Source organism: Myripristis murdjan, chromosome 1, assembly GCF_902150065.1.
Source record: "Myripristis murdjan chromosome 1, fMyrMur1.1, whole genome shotgun sequence".
NCBI lineage: Eukaryota > Metazoa > Chordata > Actinopteri > Holocentriformes > Holocentridae > Myripristis > Myripristis murdjan.
In genome coordinates this window covers 11,679,515-11,704,644 of record NC_043980.1, presented here as the reverse complement: position 1 = coordinate 11,704,644, position 25,130 = coordinate 11,679,515, and the positions used below count along the sequence as shown (strand labels likewise).

General features: G+C 40.5%; 1 protein-coding gene across 1 annotated transcript in view; it reads right to left on the bottom strand.

Moving 5' to 3' along the window:
* The window catches only part of tusc3 (tumor suppressor candidate 3), a 112,361-nt gene extending 88,133 nt beyond the window's left edge, over positions 1 to 24,228 (bottom strand). The window contains exon 1 of the mRNA XM_030061417.1: positions 24,090 to 24,228. Within this exon, the coding sequence (XP_029917277.1) occupies positions 24,090 to 24,194 (105 nt within the window). The 5' untranslated portion in view covers positions 24,195 to 24,228. The remainder of the gene's footprint in view (positions 1 to 24,089) is intronic.
* Positions 24,229 to 25,130: the final 902 nt, after the last annotated feature.

Sequence of the window (25,130 nt, the reverse complement as noted above, 5' to 3'; positions counted from 1 at the left end):
GAATCAGAGCAGTGGAAAAGATTGTGTTTATGCAACACCGGAAGAGTTGTTCATGTTGGGAAATCTTTGCATGCATGATAGTACTTTATGTGAGGAATACACTACATGACTATTAGCCTGATTATGACCACGATTTGGCATGAGAAGTAAAGCCGCCCACAAACTTCCAGCTACACAGGGAGACACTGGGGAAGATGTTCCTGACAATGTGTTCCTTAAGACACGGTGCAGGATGCCAGCTTTCTGGGACGCCAGTGCCAGCTTCAGTAAAGACATCCTGCGAATCAAGTGTTTGTCCCTGTAAGCTTTTAGGCTATGCGATATTAATTGTGGACAACATGGCCTGTGAGCATTCAACGTGCAGCGTGTTTTGTCCTGCAAAAAAAGGACCGTCTATAGACCAGACACAGCTCATATGTATGTCGTTGAGCTCTATTGTGTCCCAGTAAAACATTCAAATGCATCATGGCGGGGCTCGAGACTAATGATGTCCCATTGTCCCAGGGATGAAAATAATGTGTTTAGGACGGACAAACATCTCCTGCGGGAGGCCTCCAGGACAAACAGTCTAACACTAAGAAAATGACAATTTGGAGCAACTGTGCATCTATAGCAGCTACAACCAGTGTTTTCCACTTCCAGTGCTGACCACAACTAGGCCTAAGCCTCACTTCTCTTGCTGTTACAGTGAGTGATCACTGGCTGTCCCCTTAGTTATATGAGGTGCAAGACTAGGGCTGGGTGATATACTGATATATGGATATTGTGATATGAGACTAGTCTGTGAATACTGATATAGTGATATTGTGATCTGACATAAGTGTTGTCTTGTCCTGTTTTTAAAGGCTGCAACACAGTGTAGTGATAATATTTTCTTATTTAAACTATACAAACTTATTAGATCGCAATAGCTGTTATGTTATTTGTCTCTATCTGCTTGGTCATTATATCCACATTACTAATGATTGTATATAAAAAATCTGTGTTTAAATATCTTTTGAAACCAAGAGTCATCTCTACAAGATTGTCACAATATCAAAACTGAGGTATTTGGTCAAATATATTGTGGTGCTTGATTTTGTCCATACTGCCCTATGCAAGCCCTAAGCAAGACTACAAGCCCCTAGTCAGGACTGAACAGGATCATAACCAGCTCCGAGTTGGACCAGGGTCACAATTTCCTGAGCCCCAAGTCTCACTGAGCTGCGACCTTATCCACATTGTTGTCCGCTCCTTGTTATCTTTAGAGGATGCAGTGAATTTCATTTCTGCAGAAAAACTAGAACAAATACGGCTGTTTGAAAGAGAAATGTGTTTGGTTTCACAGCAATATGAAATAGATATTAGAGAGGGAATTATGTCCTGTTGCACCTCCTAACAGTAATTGTAACTAATAGTTCATAATACATAAATAACACTAAAAAATGTCAAGATTTTCTTTTTAAAAATGAAGCAAATAAAAATGATGATCATTTATTTTGTAATAATTTGAATAGAGCTTTTCATGCCAATAACCACTACTGATGACAATAACAGTATGTAAGTAGTTAAAAAATAGTGGACTAGACTTTGGGATGGTTAAAGCTAGCCTAATTTTTTGCTGACTGATTTTTCTTCAGTCAGCAAAATGTTTCATTACAATGAACAGAAAAACTCATAGACTCAAGTGTAAACAACACATGGATGGATGGATACGTGCAAGACAGACTTCTTCACACCTGTATTTCATCACTGTAATAAAGTTGTCCACATTAGTTTTCCTAAAAGCAACAGCACTGTTGTGTTTTTATGACTTGAAATAGGGACGAGTCAAATGGTCCCCATACTGGAAAAAGCCCTTGGGAAAAAGGAGATTTACACAAGGAATTATTAGTTCAGTGGTTTTACAAATTTTGACAACTTTGTTAGCCAAGGAAGCAAAACATTATAAAGTTGCTGTTACAACTAAAAATTCATTTCTAAAAAAGGAAGTTTTTTGATTAAATGTTGTGGAATCTGTAGTAACCCCACATGATTTGTAAAATGGTTTGTTGCACAGTAAAATACGGGTAAATTGTAGAGAATGGGCCAGACATTCAAAAACGCAGGTATGGTCCTTTAAGGAAAGTTCAAAGTTCCCCCTGCCAATCAAGGAGGGACAATAGTTTGCTTAAAGCACAGCTGCTCCTGTTGCATGAGAGCAGCGAAATGAACCTTTATGAAAGCAGTGCATGAATTTCTGAATGCCAGGCTAATCTAATCTTTATGAGGAAAGAAAAAAGAAAAAAGAAACAGGCACAGAGGCTAATTGCTACAGTCAGGTACACGGACTGAGCCGACATAAGCAAACAGACTGGGATACCGTTTTTTTGTCCAAGAGAGCCCAAGAGATGTGTCGGTCATAGCAAAAGAGCTACTCTCTTGAAAGGAAGAGGAACTCCTTCTTCATCTGCCTGAGCTACAGTTCGTTCATCGCAATGTAGAGGACGTGTTATCATCAAGTCTTTCAGTACCTTATTATCTTTTGTTCAGAGCTCTCTTCCTCTTACTCTGAAGTGGGGTAAAGTAAAATACTTTTATCAACTTGCTGCTCCAGGCAAAAATATCTGAGAGTCTGAGTAATCACACAGATTCAAGACCACATTTTTTGGGGTCACACTCACTGCCACGGTGTGTGTGCAGAATGTCTATCTCCCTGCGTAAGTGCTAGCCCACACAAGTTTCCGTGTGGGTACATGATTATACGATTTAAGAGGCATAAAGAGTCCAAATCTCACATTCCCCCTTCTTAGCGATTCTAGTGTCGGGAGTTCAGCTATGGGTGCTCTTAAGGTTTAATTAAGCGTTACAGGCGGAGAAGAAAAAGAGGCGTAGCTTGATGTACAGCATCATCCCTCTCAAACCACCTCACATCAAATTAAAAAGAAAAAAAGCTTTGTTTGATTAACGAACCTGAAGAGCTACGTTCACAGGATGACAGAGGCTCTGATAGTGAATGTGTGTGTGTGTGTGTGTGTGTGTGTGGAGGGGTGTGTGGGTGTGCTGGCGTGTGTGTTTTAAAAGATTTTTGACTGATTAAAGGCTATAATTAGCATATGACCTCCCGAATGCATGCATGAGGGAGAAGTGAGACAAGAGACAGGGAGACAGATAAGGGCAGGTTGGAAAAAGTGCAGGAAATTAGGAAGGGAAGATGAGAAGGAAGGTCATAGCCACAAAGGCAAAAAAGACAGGAGTTCTGGTGTAAAACAAATCCAGATTATGTCTAAAAAAAATCTAAGGGGATGGCTGTAGCCGAAAAGATGGGAAGCTGACACTACCGCTGCGTCCCAGTTCAAGCCATCTGAAAAATCTGAAAGCACACACTACATCACAATAGCATTTTCACACCGATTCAGACTGTTTTCCAAAAGCCCTGTGTGCACACCAAAATGCCCAAAAAGTCCTTATTATACAAGCGCACGCCTACATAATTTCCACACTACAACACAGAATGTGGAAGCATTTGGCAGATTACCTGACAATCTTATGTCATGATTATCGAAAAGCCTTGTTTTCACCTGTCCACACAAAAATGTCAGGCCAGCGTTTTCAGATTTATACCCACGTCAGGGACCGCCTCCTTCAAAGGACACAAGAGGTCACTAACTGGGATGGCCTACTGAGGATTCCTCTTTCTGTCACAAAGAGTTTCCACCCTTTTACACAGCCTCACAAGAAAAATAGCTGCTTAATGTTACACCACAAAGTAAGTTGATATTCCAAAAACTGATTTTTTAAATTTGTTTTTTGGTGAAATTTTTATGCTGTCCACCTGAAACATAATGTTGTTACATTCACTGTGTAAACATGAGGGGTATTATGCAAAGAAGTTATTCATTCAAAAGTATAAATGAGAGTGTCAGTAAGCTCTAAAATGTTGTTGCTCTAAAATATGTTTATTTTGAATGCAAATAATAGAGAATAATTATCATTTGACCACATTTGACCACACTGCCCAATTGCCAGTAGGGCTGGACAATATATCAGTACTATATCAATATACTGATATTCAGATTTAGTTGTTCTGTTATATGCCTGTTTGGTCAACAACTGCAAGTGGTCAAAATTTGGAGCTAATGGGTGAAGAGAAGGGTGGGAATTATACCATGGCCATAATGGCCATGGCCGTCGTATCCGTCACTGAAACCCGCATCAAAAGCCCCTGTCAACTTTGTTAGCCTGCATCATGGACCGTTTTGTTGTCAATTTTGATTTCTTTGGCGACCTAAGTTTGGATAAATGGCTGAACGAGGAAGACAAGACAGAACAGAAAAAGGAGAGATACGCGAGAGTGACGAGTGAAGAGCTGGATCAGCTGGAGAGGTCAGGAAATGAAGCCGGTACGGCCCGGTCAACGTCTTGGGCCATCAAATGTCTACAAGACAACAAACACCGGGCAAACAGCTGATTTCTCAGCTGTAAGTAAAGAAGAGCTAAACAAGATCCTCCGTGAATTTTATGGAGTTTTAATTTCTATAATAAAGAGAAAGAAATGCATCAGCAGATTCAGCACCACGGACAGTACCTGTAGGTTTTTCCACGGACAGTTCCTGCTGAGGCAGATTCAGCACCACGGACAGTACCTGTAAAGATTTTCCACGGAGGTGTGCAGGCTGTAACTTTGTTCTTGTTATTAATGTGTTAATGTTATCAGTAATTAATTAGCCTATTAATTGTTATTAATTTGTTTAGTCTTTATGAGTAGCATAGGCCATTGATTGAATTAATTCATCAATTTGTTTGCATCTGTACACTGAAATGAATATTTAATAAATCAACACATCTGTGAAAACTGTCGTCTTTATTTCAGAGGTAAATTGATAATAGCCTGAAAAGGTGATTATATAACTCTGTTCAGCCTTAATGTTACTGCTTACTTTTGTTACTTTTGTTGCTTAGCCATATTAATCGGAGCTGACATTAAACTAGAGTGACCCCACCCCACCCCACTATCTTATGAAAAGATAGATGTTTGTTGTGATGCCGACACTGGAAAGCAGTAGCCTATATTTAAATATAACTGTTAATATAAGTTGGTTGTAGATAAAGATCAGCTGTGCTGCTGAGTCGGTGTCACGGCACCTGTTAGATTAAAAATGACTGAGAAGTCGGCAGAAGTATAACTATCAGTCCATGTTTTTTTTTTTTTTTTTTTCCCAGTGGATATTCTAGTTACAACATGATTGAGCTAGCAAAGCAGTGTTGTGTTGCTATGTGTGGTATTTATTCAGTTTTGTGAAATCATGATGTCTAGAAAACATGATAAGCCCAAGTTAGCTGGCTGACAAGGACTAGTTAACGTCAGATCTCACGTATTTCCGCTGAAACGGAGATGCGAATTTCCTTCAGGATGAATAAAGTATCTATCTATCTATCTATTTATCTAATACTAGCAAAAAACTTTATATTTTGAGAGCGAAATGCCCACAGTATGAATACATTTTGATTATACGTTTAATTTTGTTGGCAATAGCTGTATAATCACATTGTATTTTGTGTGATGTTTTTTGTTTTATTGTATGAAGTCATGATGTGTATTCATCGCATAGGTTACAAATCCATGCATTTCGCTAAATGGCCTTGGTGCCCTGGCATGTGGCCTTAATGCCCTAAAAAAAGTTGCAACACCAAAAGCCAAATGGCCTTGCCCCTAAAATTGTGTAATTCCCACCCTGGTGAAGAGTCATAGCTGCAGTTAGATTTTCACTTTTACACAATGTTAATTTCCTTCCTAGACATCATACAAAAAAGAACAGTCATAGTCCTGGTTTTCTCAAGTGTTTTAAGCTGTAATGAAAAGTGATTGTGTGTGGGTACAGACGACTGTGTCTCAACCCTCACTTTCTGACCTGAATGTACCTCTTGATGCCCCCGGTTCTACAGCAGAAATTCCATGGTAAAAGAGAGGAAGATAAGGAATAGGAGTAAGAAGAGAAAGAGGCAAAAAAAATGGCAGCGGCTAGTTTGTATGTACAGAAAGTAAAAGAAAACGTGGAAACTGAAGTGAGGGCTTGGAGTCACTAAAGGTCATGAAGGAGTGAACCTGTCTGCCTTCCAGGTCAGTTGTCTTCCCCTCTTTCTGTCTCCTTAGTACGGTCTCTCTCACTACCTGACCTTTAGTAGCTCGAAATCTTCCATTTACACCTTCTATCTCTCCATATCTTTCTCTTCCACATATGTTCTCTGTACTTTTTACACCTGTTTTGCAAGTCGACCACGCCATTCTGCCTGCCATAATCATTTTTAATAGTCGAAGACTGGGGCAAATGCACGGTGCAACGATAAGCATCTTAGCGATACAAGTGTAATTGGCTCAGTATGCTTCCTCATTAGCCTCCGGTAGCTAATTCTAGTGTTAGCAGTTCAGAATTGTAAGCCTAACGTGAGCCTAATTAGCCTTGTAAGTCGCTGACATTCGTTATTTGCATATGCCTAGGTGAGTGCACATTTGTACGTGACCTAGTGGACTGAAGTCATTAGACATGGAAGAGTAGTAGCTTTTCACATGCATCTAAGAGGACTCTCAACTAAGACATGTCTACACTTCATTGTGTAACACTGACTACTCACATAGACTGCCTTAAAGTAGAAATTGACCTCAAAGGTAAACATGCAAAAATGTAACTCCACTGTGCAATTTGTGAGAAAAAAAGATCATTACGTTAAAATTACTTTACTAAGCCATATATTATAAAATAGGACATAAAGGAGCATAATGTAATGGTTGCTGTTGCCCAACAAAATAATAACATAAGCACATCCAAACAAGCAGTTAAAATATAGTATAAAATATAGTATAATCACCACACTCAAGCACAAAAGGATCTGTTCAAGCAAAGATGGACTATTTGACAGTTTATTTACTGTTTACAAATCCAGTTTGTTTGTTTTGTTTGTTTGTTTGTTTGTTATTTCTTTACTTTTCTACTACTACTTCCTGGCCTCATTGTGTCCAATTACACATGGTTAGATGGGATTCTTACACTTTTTTTTGTTTGTTTTTTGTTTTTTTTGTTGTTTACTCCCCGAACCGTGGAGCTGAGCGAGGAGACTGTACCACATAATGACATTCTGAAAATATCTTACATACTGACCTTAGGCTATTTGCACTGACATTTTATCAAAACCTTCACTTGATGAGGCAGTTAGGCCTGAATGGACCGGCACACTGTCTAAAGAGCTTCCTTCAAAATGATTCGGCAATAAAGGCACTGAAGGAAAGCCACTTTATTGCCTGGAAAAAATGCATGTATTAAAGCTTTGGTCCTGTCCAACCGGCCTGAATGCAGCATTATAGCTTGTGTTAACTGTGAAGTGACGTCTATTAGTCCAGCAAGCTAAGCAAGCTCTTTTACAGCCAGCTGAAAAGTGGCATCAGTCTCGCAAGGGAGACAGAAAAGATGGCAAACTGGTTGCACCAATCATATCTTGCTCCGAGCTCTGTCAGTGAGACTAATTGGCTGGTCAATAATCCGAACAGCTGGGGGGGAGGAACTGTGATTGCTCGGTTCAAACAAGGGGTGCTCCAATCAGCACAAATCAAGCTCCTCATTAAAGACACGATCTGTCGGCTAGTTCAAAGAGCCTTCCCCGGGTCTGTGCTTGTTTATTTCAGTGAAGATTACAGTTAGGTTCAGGCAAAACTTCTACAGCATTCCAGCAGGGGGGCTGTCAACTGTGAGAAAATGTGGTCCTTTCAGTTGAACAATCAAAGCTAAGTTAAACAATAAAAAAAAAAAAAAAATAACAATCACGACTAGTTAAATAAGGGACTCAAAGGCAATGCAGCCGTGACCTATTTGTTATCTCGCTACTCTTTACCCTTCTCCTGGCATCACCTTATGTCTTACACCTAGATTGTGGGATGATATAATGTAGCTAGATTACATACACCTGACAGTAAGGATCTTGTCTGACTTGTTACTTGTCTACAAGTTTTCCAACAATCTATTTTTGGCAGGAATGTTTAAAATAGAGCTGCCTGCTGTCTTGAGCTTACTTGCTGGACCTGTGAGCAAAAGTTTATTTCTGTGGATTGGAGATAAACTTTGCTACATTTAATTGTCAGTGTGTCCCCTGACTGGTTTGGATGATCGTTAATAAAGGGTGAAAAGGGGGTCACAAATCTCCCCATGCATACATTTCTGTTAACACTGTAATTGTAAATGGGCTGCATTTTTGTAGCGCTTTTTCTAGTCTACTGACCACTCAGTGCACTTTACAATGTTTGCTGCAAGCACTTTATAATAAAATTTATAAAGGGTTTATGAATGAATGGCTTGTAAATTAGGTTATTACGTCATAAACAATTTATAGATCATTAATAAACAATTGTAAACAAGTTATCAACACAGACCTACTATTTGGCAAGGTCAATTTGCTGCTGCACTGCATCTATTCTGTTAAATCCCAGCTCTTGCTAGTTGCTTAGCTTACTGGTTCCCCTTTATAATAAGACCACCCTTATAGTAAGCCTGCATCAGTGTACAAAAACTATGTTGTTATTTGTTTATTATTGTTTATTAATGAGTTATAAAGTGTTCACAACCTAATTGATAATCTATTTATAAGCCATTCAAAAAGTGGTACCTGTTTGCCTCACATTCACTAACTTACACACACATTCACACATTGAGGACACAGGCTACTGTGCAAGCTGCCCATCAGGTAGGGGGTCAGAGTAGGGGTCAGGTAGGGGGTCCTTCAGAGACACACTCTCTGAAGGAGCTGAGGATCGAACCAAGAAACCCTCTGATTACCAGATGACGGCTCTACCTCCTGAACCACGACGGCCAACATTAATAAAACATTCCTGATCATGCAGCCAAAACACACGTCACACACCTGCCCATCATATCATAACAGGCAAATGCCAAATGATGGAGCTGTAGACAAATTTAAAAAAAAAAAAAAAAGCCCAGCCTTCATTTCATGACAGTAATGAAGATATTACCTTTACAATGACAGATTTTGCCATTATAATGTCATGTGTAATACACAAACGTCTGTAAAACTAATGATTATGTACTGCCCTTCATGGTTACTGTCACCACAATGACAATAGTGCATGTTGTTTTCCAAAAGGTTACAGTTAGAAAAGTAAAAATACAGGACAGACTGAGACTGTGAAGGAGCGGGAGAGAAAGAGAGAAAGAAAAAGTGGGAGAGAGAGACAGAACGACAGAGTCTGACACTAAATGGCATTTAGCATTTAGGCTGACTACCTCTTTATGCTAAACTGTTTCACTTCATCATGTTATATTGCCATACTGTGTGTGTATAGGTGTGTATAGGTGTGTGTGTGTGTGTGTGTGTGTGTGTGTGTGTGTAATACCTTTTACTTTAGGCCATAAATAACCTGTCACTTAGACAGTTAGGCTTGGACAGAATTGTAATTTCTAATAACTCTCAATACAACCAGGGGGGAGGAAGATGAGCACTTTTTAAAACTTTTTCTCTCAGCACTTTCACTTTTTGGGGATATTTCCCCCCCTTAATTTCCAGATAGCTTCGAGAAGAAGGCTTGTGGCAAGCTGAGAAAAATTGGTCGGCCAAAGTGAGTGAAAAATACTAGTGTTACCTCTAATTTTATGCAGCTGTGGTGCTTTAGGCAATAAATCTAGTTTTGACTCTGTTTAGTTCTCCATGTCGAGGCTCTAATGCTAAAATTTTTCTAATCAAAATTATACTATAATTAGACTATACATTTCAGCACATATACATTTCAGTTTTAGATTGAAGTAAGACTAAATTACGTGTGTTTCGTTGTTGTTGGTTTTGTTTTTGGATTTTCTCTTGTCGTAATTTTCTCTTGTAATTTCCTTGCTCTGCACCACTTTCAAATGAATACAAAATAAACACTGAAGAACACCAAGCTGCCACAGTGCCTTTGAGCAAGACACTGATCCCAAAACTGGGCAAAAGAAGCTGCTCATTAGCTGATGGTAGAAGACTGTCATACTGGACAGCTCTCAGGTATAAATGTGAAGTGTGAGAAGACCAGGGAAGAACATGGTGCTCAGTAAACTTTCTGCTGGGTAAATAAAGACTTTTAAAGGCTATGTTAACATAATTCAATAATTCATAACCAGTTCAATAATTTCTTGGTCTATTTTTATCTTCCAGCAGCTCACCTTTTGAGCCATGAAAACCGCTGTACCCAGGTCAAACAAGGTAAACCAGAACTCTGAGAAAAAAAGAAAAAAAAACTCTGCTTCTCCCTTTTTCTCTCCTCCTATACTTGCCCTCTCTTGACAAGTGTTTTCAATAAGGCAGCGTTATGACAGCCTCTCTAGCATGCAGAGAAAGACATATGCACACACACACGCACACACACACGCGCGCGCACACACACACACACACACACACACACACACAGATACAGTCTTTAGCCCCGTGTGGAGTGTTAACAGGCTTTCTGGCAGTGAAGCAGAAAGACTAAGAGTTTAATAAGAGAGAATCATCAGATATCTGTGACAGCCAACACACACACACACACACACACACACACACACACACGGACACACGCACATTCTCACAGCATTAGGAAAAGCTGCAGTGTAAGACGCTCAATCTCAACCTAGTGCATTCACATAAATCTGTGTCTACATGTACATGTGTATGTACGTGTGGCTGTGGCTGTGTTAGCATGCTTGTATGTATGTATGTGTGTGTGTGTGTGTGTGTGTGGCCTGTGAACCATCATGGTGGCACAGGTCTGTCTTGGAGGATAAGAGTGTGACGTCTTATCAGCCACAAGCCAGACAGACACACACACAAACACAAATACACATACACACACAGTGGGATAATATGTCACTTCATATCAACATAGCCTGTCAATGTGGGGGGCTGGAGAGAGGAACAGAGGGATAGAGGGAGGGAGAAATCGAGGCATGGAAGAAAATGGAGGGAGAGAGAAAAATGGAGAATGGGATAAAAAGAGGAGAAGCAGGGACAGGAAAGTCAAAGATAAAGAAAGAGGAGAAAAAGCACCGCTATGACAACATGTCTCGCTGGAGATAAGACAAGATGAAGAGAAGAAGGGATGGATGACGAAAGAGGAAGGGTGGCAGGATACCTGAGTGGCTAGAAAGTCTGTCCTGTGACAGAAATGTCTCAGGCTCGAGCCCAGCAGCAGCCGGTGTTGTCCTGCCTGGATTAGAGTCACATGAATGACTACATGTAAATAATTGTGGATCGAAGGAAGGAGGAGGGAGAGGAAGGGAGTTAAGAGGCGATGAAAAAAGAGGATGAATAACTGTTGGACTCTTTGCCTTAATCTTAATGTCTATTTTCAGTGGGTAGCACTGGAGATTCACAACAACACTGAGATTTCAACATGCTTTTTTTGCACGCAGAATGCCAGGCACGCAAAATTATGTCAGGCTCCAAACAGGTTCTAAATCAACACAGTGAGCTGCCTAAGCTTGACTGACTAAGTGACTGAGTGACTGACTTACTGACTCACTGAAAAACTGACTGACTAAGTGACTGAGTGACTGACTTACTGACTCACTGAAAAACTGACTGACTAAGTGACTGAGTGACTGACTTACTGACTCACTGAAAAACTGACTGACTGAGTGACTAAGTGACTGACTACCTGAGTGGCTAAGTGACTGAGTGACTAAAGCACTTTTTTTTTTTTTAGTCAAACATAATGTAAAGCACAAATGTGTGACATGGCGGCGATTACTTTTGTACTCCTGCATTGACGTGTGTGTCGCTGAGTTCCTGCACACAGACACACACCTGCAGTCAAACAGTCAGAGTGCATCACCTCATGCAGACTTGGCGCAAGGTTGAGATTCCTGACAGGTACGTCATGCAGAGACACTCTTCAAACCCAAATATGCATCATACGGCATCCATTTACATGCAGAGAGGCTATACCGAAGTATAAAATGTTTACGTGACTAACTAAAACATGAAAGTTACAGTCTCACTGACTGACTAAGAAAATGAATGGCATAATGACTGACTAAAGCCTAAATACACAATAGGGCTATTACTTTTTGAATGCTCGTTCAAAAGTGATGAGAAATTAAATGTTCAGATTCAGGATGAAAGTCTGATAGGGCAGCAGTTGTAGCGTGCCTTGAGTTCTAGCAGGTGGCAAATTTACACCGTCACATCTAAGTTCGTCCCTGTCTTGATTTTGAAAACGTTGTTCTCTAAAAATGGAGGGAATTCGTCGAGCAAGACGCGCTTAGCAGTTAATTACAACACTAAAGCACATGAAACGCACATTTTGGGATTTTGTATTCCACATTACAGGTGGTAAAATGATTGCCGACTTTGTGAAAAAGTAACCACCATGACCTACCATGACAAATTATCTGAATAGCTACCTGTCAGCAGCCTAATGGTCCAAAACAAAGCAGCGAACGCATCAGAGGTAAGTAGACACTGCCAACTACAATCGCATCACCCAACTGTCTATGCAGGGAGTTTTGAAATACACAGGTATTAGGTGTATCGCTTCACTGTTCACTTAGTTATGTCTGCCTCTCCTCTTTTTGTTGGCAGTATTTTAATAGAGAATTGTACCACTCTTCCAACACAGCTTTTGTGCCTGTCAGACCACCTCCAACTGAATGTATCTCGGCTAATGCCAGCGTCACTTGTCGCTGCTCTCTGGAGGTATGCCTTGAGCCGGCGTAATAAACACAGAGGCTGCATCTTCCACAGACAGACACCCTCCCATGTTCCACTGGTGTCCAAAATATCTGAACAAACAACACATTAGTGCAAACTCGGTCAAGCTGGATTTTTGGGGGGAAAAAGTGACAGTCCTAATACACAGCTAACAAATGACATATGTCAACTGTCCCTGTTTTCTATGCAAGCCATCAGACTAGTGAAGAAGGTTTTACCAAAAAAAAAAAAAAAAAGTGAAGAAGCGATGCTTTACACTGGCAACCACAGTTCAGTTGTGATGTGTTTACGTTTTGTGATAATGACGGCCATAATGGAAACAGATTTATGTATGGAGGAGGGAAGAATGTGAAGTTATGGATACTGCCAACCAGAGTGGAAATCAAAAAATTTTGCCCAAATCTTTTTTTGAAACATTTCTTCCATTATTTGGCTTGGTATGACAATGTTTTCTTGTTCTGTAGACTCACTCTGCCAAGTGCTATAACGCATTATTATTTCAGTCCACCGGAACAAAATAATGCTGTACAAACACAAAACTGGATGTGAGGCGAGCCGTTTCCTTTTACATCAAGTTTCCAGCAACAAGAAACAAGACATTGCGCGTGTGTATGGTAGCAAGGCAACAGCTGCTATGTGATTTGGTCTTGAGTGGCAAACTATTAAGTGACTGACTGACAGTATCACTAAATGATGAGATGACTACCTGATGGTCTAAGTGACTGATATAGTGACTAAATGACTGACTACTGTGTAACTGACCAAGTTACTACAAGATTAAGAGACCAACTGAGTGATTTAGTAGGCGAATGACTAAGTAGATACATGAATAACTGACTGACTGACTAAGTGAAAGAGCTAGTAACTACCCTAAGGTGAATGGAGTTGAGAATTAATGTTCACAACAACAAGGGAACGCCCTGCACTCGCCTCCAATTCAGCAGGACTGGCCTGAAAATTAGCCTGAGAAATGTCAAGAAAAGGGCAAATGAGGAGGGAGGGAAGAAAGGGAGGGGGAAAAGGGAAAGGGAGGAGCTGAGGAGAGAGCAAGGGAGGCAATGAGATGGTGGGGATCATTTCACCACACTATAAAACTAGTTATAGAAATGTCAAAAGGGTTTACAGAAAAGGGCGGTGCAGAAAATAAAAAAACATCAGAGGGAAGACAGTATGGGCCGGGAAACGGGACGAGATGGGGAGGGGAAAGAGGGAGATGGAGATCTTTTCACCACTCCAGAAAATTAGTTATAGAAATGTCGGAAAGGGCAGAAAAAGGGGGGCGGAGAGAGAGGATAACAGAGAAGGAAAATGACTTGGGAACACAGGCCATCAGTCACTGGGAAAAGCAGGCCTGACACACCGCATCAATAATTCAGATGACTACGGCTAATGAGAGAGATCCAAACAAATCACCCCTAAATTCACTGGAAGAACACTGAAACATTTCACTGCGCAAAATATGGCGCCATTATGGCTGCTTTTTAGCTGCAGTTTGGACTGTATTGGCAAAACTCGAGGGAAAGGGTGGAGGTAAGGAGGGCAATACAATATTCATCTTTCTTGAACCCTTGCCCATTTTTCTGCATTTATTCTCATGAGGAAGATGGGACAGACGGAGAGTGTTGGTAGCCTATATGTTCGCAAAATGGAAGAGAAAGACAAAAACAGAGAAAGGGGAGAAAGACAAATGGCAAAAAGTCGGCAAGAAAGAAAAACAAGATGGTGGGGAAGGTGAAAAAGAAAGAGAAAAACAACAGAGAGTGAAAGAAGCAGGGGATAGCAAATCCGTCTGCTGTACAAGAGTGATAACCGGAGGAGACAGTGGGAGTGCAGCAAACAGATAGAAATGTAAAGACTGCCCCTGATATTAACACCACAAAGCAAGCTACAAAACACGTATGACAAGGCTGTTATTGCCATTTGGCAGCACTAAGCCTTTGTGATAAAACGCAGCATGGCACCTGGCACCAGATAGGTAAATGCAACACAGACACACACACACACACACACAAAAATACACAGCAACACACAGAAACATAAGACACAACAGACATACAGGTCTAAATTTTAAACGTGTACTTTGTTTTAAAACAAACAGCGGGGAACAAGCTTGAAACTAGACAAAATCATTTCTTGTACACACACACACACACACACACACACAAACACACACAAACACACACAAACACACACACAAAGCAGTGGGAACACTTGAAATCCTGCAGGTCTCAGTTTTACCATTAGCACAGCGTCCTTCCTCCCAACCACACACTCTCGCGCGCACACACACACTCCCTCTCTCAAACACACACAGCAGGGGACAAGCCATCCTCCAGTTCCACTACAGAGCATGATAACAGCCTTGCACACTGTGTCTATTAAATAGGACGTTAAGAGGTATCTTCGCATGACAACACAAGGATTGTGGCACACTAAAACAGACTTGAACCCCCTTGGCCATTTGGTTAATTGTTGATCATGCAGTCACAAACCTAGCTGCTTTCGTTGCATGATAATAGTATTTTTCCCTCCCGAAAATTCACCAGTCATACTTATGTGCGCCACAGAGAGAAATAATCCAAACACAGGCAATGATATAGTTCTGAGCTGTCACAAAGCTTTTACGCCTGTTGTGACTAAAATGTTAGAGCGAATGTTGTCGATCAAAAGAGCTGATTTTCCTAAAAGAGAGTGTACTGCTTTAATATTTTAGGCTCATTATTTCAGGAACTCACTGCCTATAATGAAAATCCCTCCCGCAGACAGAATTTGCATTAGTTATTCTTGTGATCCTTGACATTCCACGCAGAATTTGTTATCACGGACCTTTCCAAAGCAAGAAACGCAGCTGCACACCTATTCTCAGTACAGCCAGTACTGCATAGTTACTAGTAAGTTTGATTTAGTTTTAGTCTTTTGACCCAAATGCATTTTAGGTTTAGTCACATTTTATTAATTTGCATTTTGTTAGCTTTAGTCTACTTTTTAACCGACAAAAACTCGATGACAACAAAAGTGTTAATCTCATTTGACTGAATCATTTTTTCTATTGATTTCTATTGATTAAATTTGTCAAACTGTTCTCATTAAATTGTCAGTGATCTTTATACACAGACTGATCTACATTCTTCATTATAGCTTCTTGTATTTTGTATCTAGCTTTAGTTTTTTTTATGTTGTACATGGAAGTTTCTTATAAGTAAAGTTTGCTCATATATCTGTTCCCTATAACTTATAAAATAATCAGCAAAGGTTAATTTTTCTTCAGTTTTTGTCTCTTTGTGTTGTTGACAAACACATTAAATCATACAGTCAACAAAATAAACACTGTGATCAATACCAAGCACTGATCTGATAAATTACTTTCACTTAACAGTGTAGGATTGGACCATTAGTTTTAGTATGTAAACTGCATCGTAATGTAAAATCTGATTGTCGAAACTGAAACTTTCAAATGATATCCCTTCAAATATCTCATACTTCAATCTAAAATTCTGCATATCATCAATTAAGATAACAGATTGTTTGTCAGGTGTTTATCAGCATATCACAATATATCATATCATCGCAACCCCCCCTTCACAAATGGGGCAACATTTGGTTAGAACAATTGCTGAAACATGCATGTGATATACAACCAATCAGCCACAGTAACCACACACAGACCTACAGGCTCTACATATGCCTTGGGCTGCAAACAATTTGGTGGCTCTGTCAAACAGTATTAGTTTTGGGGGCATTAATCCGCATTAAAGCTGGAGGAAACATCGTTCTAAGGTTAGAAGGCCGCTGTCCATGGTGCTGACCAGCAGTTACTGTTAATGGTTGGAGGGGGGGCACAGTGGACCCTCCTGCAGCTGTCTGCTCTGTGATAGATATGCCTGTTAATTTGTTATAACACGTAAAAGGTGGCAGTGTACATACATTCATGTGAAAGGGCCCAGCAAAACATTTGCACTGGCCTGAGGCCAATCACTATCACATTGCACTGGGGACCAGAGACCAATTTGTAATGTTGTCAAGACACTGAAGCTGCTCCATTGGCAGGGAATGGGACACTGACTTTGTGGTTTGAGGCTGTTTGTCTTTACAGTAGCCTTTTTTTTTCGGTGTTAGCTGGTTTACATTCCCTGCAGCATTTAAAACATAGTATGTTGTTATTAGGGTTCAGCAATAAGGATTGCATGGTGGCCAGAAGCAGTATGACATTGAGTTAGTCAGTCATTGACCTAACTCAACTCATACCAGAGGAGTTTTGGGTCTTAATATTTATCAAGTTATACTCCTTCTGTCTTTGCCTTTCTTCTCTGCCATTGCCCATTTATCCGATCTGTGCTGTTACTGACCAATCAGAGCAAGCGTCACCTCAGAGTTAGCCTGACATCTGTAAACAACACATAGCAGTGAGCACTCTGATTTTACAAGCAGCAGATCCCTTGATCCCTTGTGTTGAAATAATAACTCAATCTTGTAAACGATATACCACTTATCTATGATTTCTATTGCAATTACTGCAAAAACACACTTGATACCCACGGCAACAGCTGGCAGACACTGTTGAGTATGTTGGCAAAGCAGGTAGCTGACAACCTGTTATTAAGTCCAATTAATGTATTGGCAAGATGGATGAACCAGCTTCCTGTTTTTTAGTTTTTTTATATTTGGTTTCCCCATGCTACTAAATGAACTGCAAAATAGATTCAGCTTACATTTAGATATGAGGCTTATACTGTACATGAATACAAAATGTTTCCAGTGAATTTATGATTTACATTGAAGTTGTCGGTGTTTAAAAAGTCAGTGCCTCAGCTGGCGTTAATGAAGTTTTGGAAAATTATCTCACTATTGGCTCAGAGAGGGCATCATTCATAGAGGATAGCATGGTTGTCTGAGAGTTGCCATATTTATAACAGGAATTGAATTGTAATCCTGTGATTTTCCATTCTCTGTTGTGTTGTGTTGTGTTGTGTTGTGTTGTGTTGTGTTGTGTTGTGTTGTGTTGTGTTGTGTTGTGTTGTGTTGTGTTGTGTTGTGTTGTGTTGTGTTGTGTTGTGTTGTATAAACCTGTGGACACTTTGTGATTTTTTTTAGTCATTGTCTTCCTAAAGCAGCTGCTGAGATTCTTGAAGACAATTTGAGATAATTTCCCTCCTCGTACAGCTGCAATAACTGCTTAATTTTTGTAAAAAGTACTGCATTATGCCTGATGATTACTGTGTTTTTCTGCTTTCAAAAGACCCATCTTGCACAAAGCATTTACTTCATTGTCTCACGTCAAAAAATATATCAGACTTTGTGGGGAAAATCATCCAGGTTACCCCAAAGCTCATAAAATGCTGAGAGGTAAGCTTTCCATAGGACACTGTTGTACTTTAATTCACCACTAAAATCCATGGGCATAAAAACAGTGCAAAACACAGTTCAAAACAGTGAGCTATGCTTTATTCTCTAACATATAAGCCAGGCAGAACACCAAGAGTCAATAGTGCTTACACAGTGTTTAGCCTCATAAGCTCCAGTCTAAACTCAGCAAGTAGCACAGGCTATGCCCTGAAGGGCCTTACAGCTCGTTTATAGTGCCACCGTGTGCAGAAGCAGGCAGGCCTCTGATTATTCTGATTCACTTATTAGACTGGTCCCTGGGTGTGGTGGCAAGTCCACAACTTTGCAATCTCTCTCTAACTCTCTCTCTCTCTCTTCAATTTGCCTTCTCTCAGTCTCTTTCTGCCCCTGGCTTTCTTTCCCTTCACCCCACCTTCTCTATATCCCTAGGTATGGGAAGTGCTTACATTGGTTCTTTCTTTGTGCTGTAGTCAGCCTTAGGACAGAAACAAAACACAAGCTGGATATAATATCTAGCCAAGCCAGGGTGATGAACGAGGGCATGGTGAAGAGATATAAATATTCCATTCCTCTCAGTGACTATTTCTCCCTCTCCCCGAGGGGCATATAGCATATAGATTTGCAGGGGAGGGGGTCTAACCCTGCTGCCCCGACTTTGTATTTTTTTTACCTTCACTCCCATCGTTCTCCCCGTCTGCCACTATCTAGTCATCTCACTTTCTCAACTTCTTTAACTGATATAATACCCCCTACAGTTTTAATTTCTCTACTTTCTACCTGTAACTCAGACTTCATTCCCTCCATCTTTTAAGTCTACCCCTCCATACATAAATCCTGATAAGAAACAGAAAACAAAAAGAGAATGAATGTCCAGGCTTTACCACAAGTATATTAAACTTTCCAAGACTGAAATAGAGTGGCTAGAATATAAGCTACTGCCACTACCACAGGTCTGGGGTCTCCCACTGACCCTCAGAGGGGGCATTTAGAGAGAGAGAGAGTATATTTCCTGAGTTGCAGGAGTGCGAGGTGACTGGGGCAACAGCGAGAGAGACGGTAGGGAGCGAGAGAATGAGTTAGGGAGAGGAATACAAAATGCTGCTTCACCATTTTGTCCATTTCCAGCTAAATAAGATCTTCCTCTGCCTCCTCATCCCCTCCGCCATAGCCCCAGGCAGGCGACTGGGAAAGTACATTTCTCACATTATAACCCCTCAATATCTCTCCTGTGGCTCATATAGTGTGCGTGTGTGTGTGCGTGTGTGTGCGTGTGTGTGTGTGTGTGTGTGTGTGTGTGTCTGTCTACCTCCTGTTAGCTGGTACAATGGCCCAGTAATACTACCCAGAGCAATCCGTCCACAGCCTATGCAGCTGAAACCAGCAAGAAGGCACTCAAATCTTCCAGACAAGATGGACAAAAGTTTAAAGCCCCCCTACAGTGAACTTATGACCTCAAAACTCTTCCTGACACAGTTAATCTTGGAAAGTGATGTATGATTACCTCCAGAAATGCCAATGTCAACCAAAATGCGTTTCACCTGTGCACCTGTGTACCTTTCAGTGATTTCAACCAGGCCTGCCAAGTAAATAGCTGCACTCTATTTGCACACCAAATGTGCCATGAGCGCCATAGGTGAGTGGATTTAGCACTATATACATCTAGCTATATATAGTTATAGATTAAGGGTGTTACAATCCATCGACTGAACGTTCAACGATGAAATAGGATCGATGCAAAGTGTGACCATCAATCATCACTGTCATCTTTCAGATCATTCCACCTTTATTTTGAAATTCTCAAGGTGTGCTTATGTCGCCGTTTCTGCAAAAGCACACCTGAAACCATGGTATAGACGAGGGGGATATTCACTCCCCTCTCGGAAATAAGTCAGCTGTGTGGAAATACTTTGGATTCAAGAGAAAAGACGGACTGACTGAACAAACACATGCTATAGGCAAGCAATGCCCTTACGAGATAACATACTTAGGAAAAACGACAATTCTAGCCGGACACCTGAAAATCAAACACGACTCTGACCCTCTCATTGCAGTTAAAGTTAGCATGCCTGACGCCGCCTCCTCCCACGCCTCTGGCTTTGACCGGCTTTGACCGGCTTATTTCCACAAAAACTGAATCACAACTCTAAAACAGCAGTGAGTATCACAGCTGCCATTTCATACTTCAGGCCATTTGCAAAGAAATGCATTCATTATTGATAATAATGTAATGTTCTGCAATTAAATGTCTGACAGAGTTCAGTAATAAACTTGTCAAATTATATATCAGTTGTTTTGTGAGCTGATACAATTTACAGTAACTAAATGTGTTAATGAGAGTATGGTATCACCTAATATTGATGACAGCCCCTGAATTCAATCAAAGCGAAATTGTATTGCGGCAGACTTTGTCATGCTGGTAAATATCATGTCGTTGTACAAAGACTCGACATAATATCTTATCGTGATAAAGCTTGTGAGTTACACCACTAATATAGATAAAGATATATAGATAAATGCCAATATCACTGGCAGATAAATCACAGAATGTCCATGAAGAAGAAAAAGACAAATATTATGGCTGGCAACAAAAAGCTACAATTCAAGTATTTACCAACTTTGGATTTCAATCTGAAAAGTCAGTCCATAAGATGTGTATTTACTTGTCATATGGTGGGGTCAAAAATGTTTATTAGACTAACATTGTTACTTTCACACTGGACATGAAGTCATGTCATTTCTAAGCCAACTGAATGGTTGTGAATGTTGGTTTGGATTAATTTTCGATTACCTGCCCAGCCCTAGCCCTACAGTAAACCACACCTGGGGATGCATCGACACAGAGTTTCCTCCTGACAGGTAGTTAAACGAGGCGGGGGCAGGGGAGTCATTGCAGCAGCTAACTAGTGTTCACCTGTCTGATCATTTGTTTGTCACTCGCATCACCAGCCGACTGTGACTGGCTGGGACTTTTTTCTCAAACATTTCCCAAGTGAAAACAACTTAATACAGGTTTCAGCTTTGTCTTCAACATTGCGACTTCCTTGTTTAATGAAATTTGGCACAAACCCCTCGCGAGGCCTAACTAAGCATGACTTTGTTTTTCCTAAGGCCTGGTTAATTGATCTACACAGGTAGATGTGATCAGGGTCTGTCAGCCTCAGCTCAACAAACAAGATGCCCCTGATTGTTAAAACAAAATGCCTTTACAGTCAAAACTAAAGCTTTTTTTTTTTTTTTTTCTGTGCAATTTTTCATCTTTGACTTTATTATATATTTGTCCCACTGATGGGTGAGGCAGGGAGCCTTGGATTATATTGGTTGAAAATCTCTGTCAACTGATACCAGCTTTGAAAACCAGTATTGATGTGGGTCCAGTCCAGAAAACTGGCATGATATTTTGATTAATAAACACAAATTTTAAGTCAAGCTCAAACAGTCTAAATACAGGCCTGTCTGAAAATCATGATCTGTTTCCCACCTGCATTGGTTCTGAGGTTTTACTGGTACTTTATATCAGTATCAGTCATTATGAAAGTGAAGATATCAGACACCAGTATAAAAAATAAATAAACAGTGAAACCTTAAGCACAGTTCATAGCTACAACGGTGGAGCTGCTCAGTGGCAAACAGGGGAAGACTGTGGCCATACTGGGCAGCTCCCAGTGGCCGACAGCTGAAGACTCGGTTTACCTGAGCAAGTCCCGGGTGTAACTTTGTGGAGGTGTGTGAAAGTGAAGCAGGGTTTTGCTGGGAAAAAAAACAGCACTGATGCTCACAAAACCTTGCCTGGGTGAATAAAGATTAAAAATATGATCGTTCTAGTGAGTACTATACATATAAATCTGAGTGGTTTCAAAACCCTAGCTGAAACTTTTACAGATCATATCCTTTGGTTTCGGTCCACAGAACTTTGATGGACAGAAACCGAACGTGGAGATCAATTTCATTGATTAAGAAACTGGTATCTTCTACGTTAAAAAATGGGGGAAAAAAAAAGTTTGCACCTCAAAAAATGTCTGAGTATACAGTTTAAAGCATAAGTAATGGGATAGGCAGATCAAGTTCATCATTTTGCTGCTGAATCATCCACGGTGCATTCTGGGTTTTGAATCAGCGTTTAAGCCGGTGGCAAAAGAACAGACTGCTGTCCACTTCTGATTATGACCCTGCACTTCCCTCCACATTTAATCATGCACTGTAAATACAAAGACATCAGCTAACACTACTACTTTCAACTTACTGATTGTTTACACTTGCAATTTCATATTAAAGACCCATCTTCAAATGATTTCATGGCGACAATTCATTCTCCCTCTTATTTATTTGTTAAGCTGTCCATTTATCCATCAGTTTGTTCTTCAACTCAATCAGCTGTGTTCATCCATGCACTAAAACATTCTACCCTTCATTTACTGATCCAAATATTTGTTCCCCTGTCACGTATTTGTCCACTCATTCAATAATCTATTCATATGCAAAATGACTTGAGGAGAAAAATGGTGCAACATTAAGGCCAAGCAACACATTGGCATGGTTCAAGCTCCTACTCCTACGCAAAGCATTAAACCAAAACAGGGAGTCCCTTTCACAGCAATGGCAGATAACGGTGACCAAAAAAAAAAAAAAAAGAAAACTAAAATTAATCACATCTTAAAGGTTGTGGAATACTCAAAGACATGACAACCATAATGATAACCATTTAACTAATGCCTTATTTATTTATTTATTTATTTATTTATTTATTTATTAAAGCATGGCACTACCATTATCAGTGTTAGAGGTTTGATTCTCTCTAGGGCCACCTCTATCAAAAATGTAGCAATGCACTCACAGTAGTGTGTGCTTACGAGGAAAACACACACCAAATATGCAGCTGGGTTATTTGACTTGCCATCATTGGGTAACAAAATGCACATAACCTATGCAGCACATGTGCAGAGAGAAAATCAAGTTTAATACAGTATGAATGAACACTGCATTAACAAAACAATATGAAGACTTTTTACTGATGAGGGCATTCATCTATAATTTATTTCCCTGGTTATACACTAATTACAAACGAGGAAAAAGTCGCAGAGGTGAGTTATAGTTTGAAACTCTGAGGCGTCACTGGGATGTGGAGTGTGGAAAAGGAGCTGCAGTCCAATAACTGGGAGCTCTCGCTAATATTTTTGTACATATGTGATCATGTTATATGTTAACTGTATTCACTATCAGCGGGGCTCAAACTTCACAATTCGCCTGCAGCACATTTGCAAATGGTGCAACAGTAAGATATCCACAGTGCGACATGAGCGATCACAAACACAGATTCCAGGAAGCATCAACGCAGGCCACGGCACCCTCTTCCTCCTTCCGTTTCAGCTACAACAGCTTTCATTCAGATGAAACACACACATACTCAGTCTTCCTGATCTTTAATGACAATATTATCTACAATAACCGACGGGTCCAAAGCACTGCAGCAGCTCGAATGTGACTAGCAGCCAGAAATCGTCGCTACTCTGCTTTTCTCGCCGAGCAACAGCAGCAACACCGCCGTCAAGTTACACGGAACGACAACGAGGCGTTTCCGGTCTCCATTTTCAAAACAAGAGCCCCCTTCGCCAACATGCGCAATACAATACTTTCTTAATAAAAGTCTCAAAGTCGTATTTAAGCATCAAAGTGGGAAAAACAAAGAATACTGACAGGTAGAAACAAATGAAATATTTGTGTCGATTCTAAATCATAGTTCAAAGCCATGTAAGGAGGTAAAAACCGGGAGGAAAACATTTTATCACAACACTTAAACCTGTTAACTTGAAAAATCACCCTTCTCAGTTAGACTGGAGAATGATTTAATCTCCAGTTTTGGTAATCTAGGGTCAACTGTTAACTCTTATCATCTTTTACGCTTCTACTTTGAAGACAATATTGGTTGTTTTCCGGTCTTTCGTTGCTAATCACTAGCTAGCTCGACGCCTCTTGCATTCACCGGCTTGTTCACACCTGTCAGACCCCTTTGCACTGGCTAAACAGCACTATCCACTGAAACAAATACATTTAGGACAGGAGAGAATTACCTCCTTCTTCTTCTGTCCTCCCCCCGGCGGCAGACATAGCAGCAGGAGACAGAAAACAGACAGAGCCGGCAGGTTAGCGAAGGATTTAGCCCAAACAGACGCCATGACGGAAGGATGCTCTGGCGGCGAGACACGTATCCAGCCAACGATTGGACTCTGATTCGACCAATCAGCGGGAAGGGATTCAGAGCGAGGGTGCTTCTGGGTAATGTAGTCTTGTGGGGTTGTAAAAAAGCTGCTTTACCTCTCTCCTGACTCCTGCTGCATTCACTTGCTGTGGTTGAAACTAATTTCTTGAAAATTAAGTTCACAAAGTGAACAAAATGCACTGTCATCCTCCGCTTCTGCATGGCACATGTTGCAAGAAATACTTTAAAATCTGAGTTTTTTTTTTGGGTGAAGAATGTTGAATTTAGTGATAGAAAATTGTCTTCCTAATATGTCTTTGTGAACTTTGTACAGCAAAAACAAGGAATTAGTAATCTTTATTTGGCAATACATAGCAGAAAAACACAAGAAATTGTATTTTATAGTCTAACATAACATACACTACTCACAAAAAGTTAGGGATATTCGGCTTTCGGGTGAAATTTCAGGATGAACCTAAAATGCATTATAACCTTTACAGATGAACTTAATGTGACCTTCTGTAAACTTTTGAATGCACATGTCCAACTGTTCTATGTTTCAGTACTTTTTGCACAAGTTGCTGTTCTCTAACAAGGAGTTTAACGGCAAAATTCACATCAGGTGTTTGATGCTCCAGCTCATCGAGGTCGTACCATTAGGGAATAGCTGCTGGAGACTGGGGAGACTGAATCCCATAGAAAACCTATGGGATCAGCTGAGTCGCCGTGTAGAGGCTCGGAGCTCTGTACCCCAGAACCTCAATGTCCTGAGGGCCGCCCTTCAAGAAGAGTGGGATGCCATGCCTCAGCAGACAATATGTCGACTTGTGAACAGCATGAGACGTCGTTGTCAAGCTGTAATTGATGCTCAAGGGCACAGGACAAGTTATTGACACTGACATTTTTTGTTGTG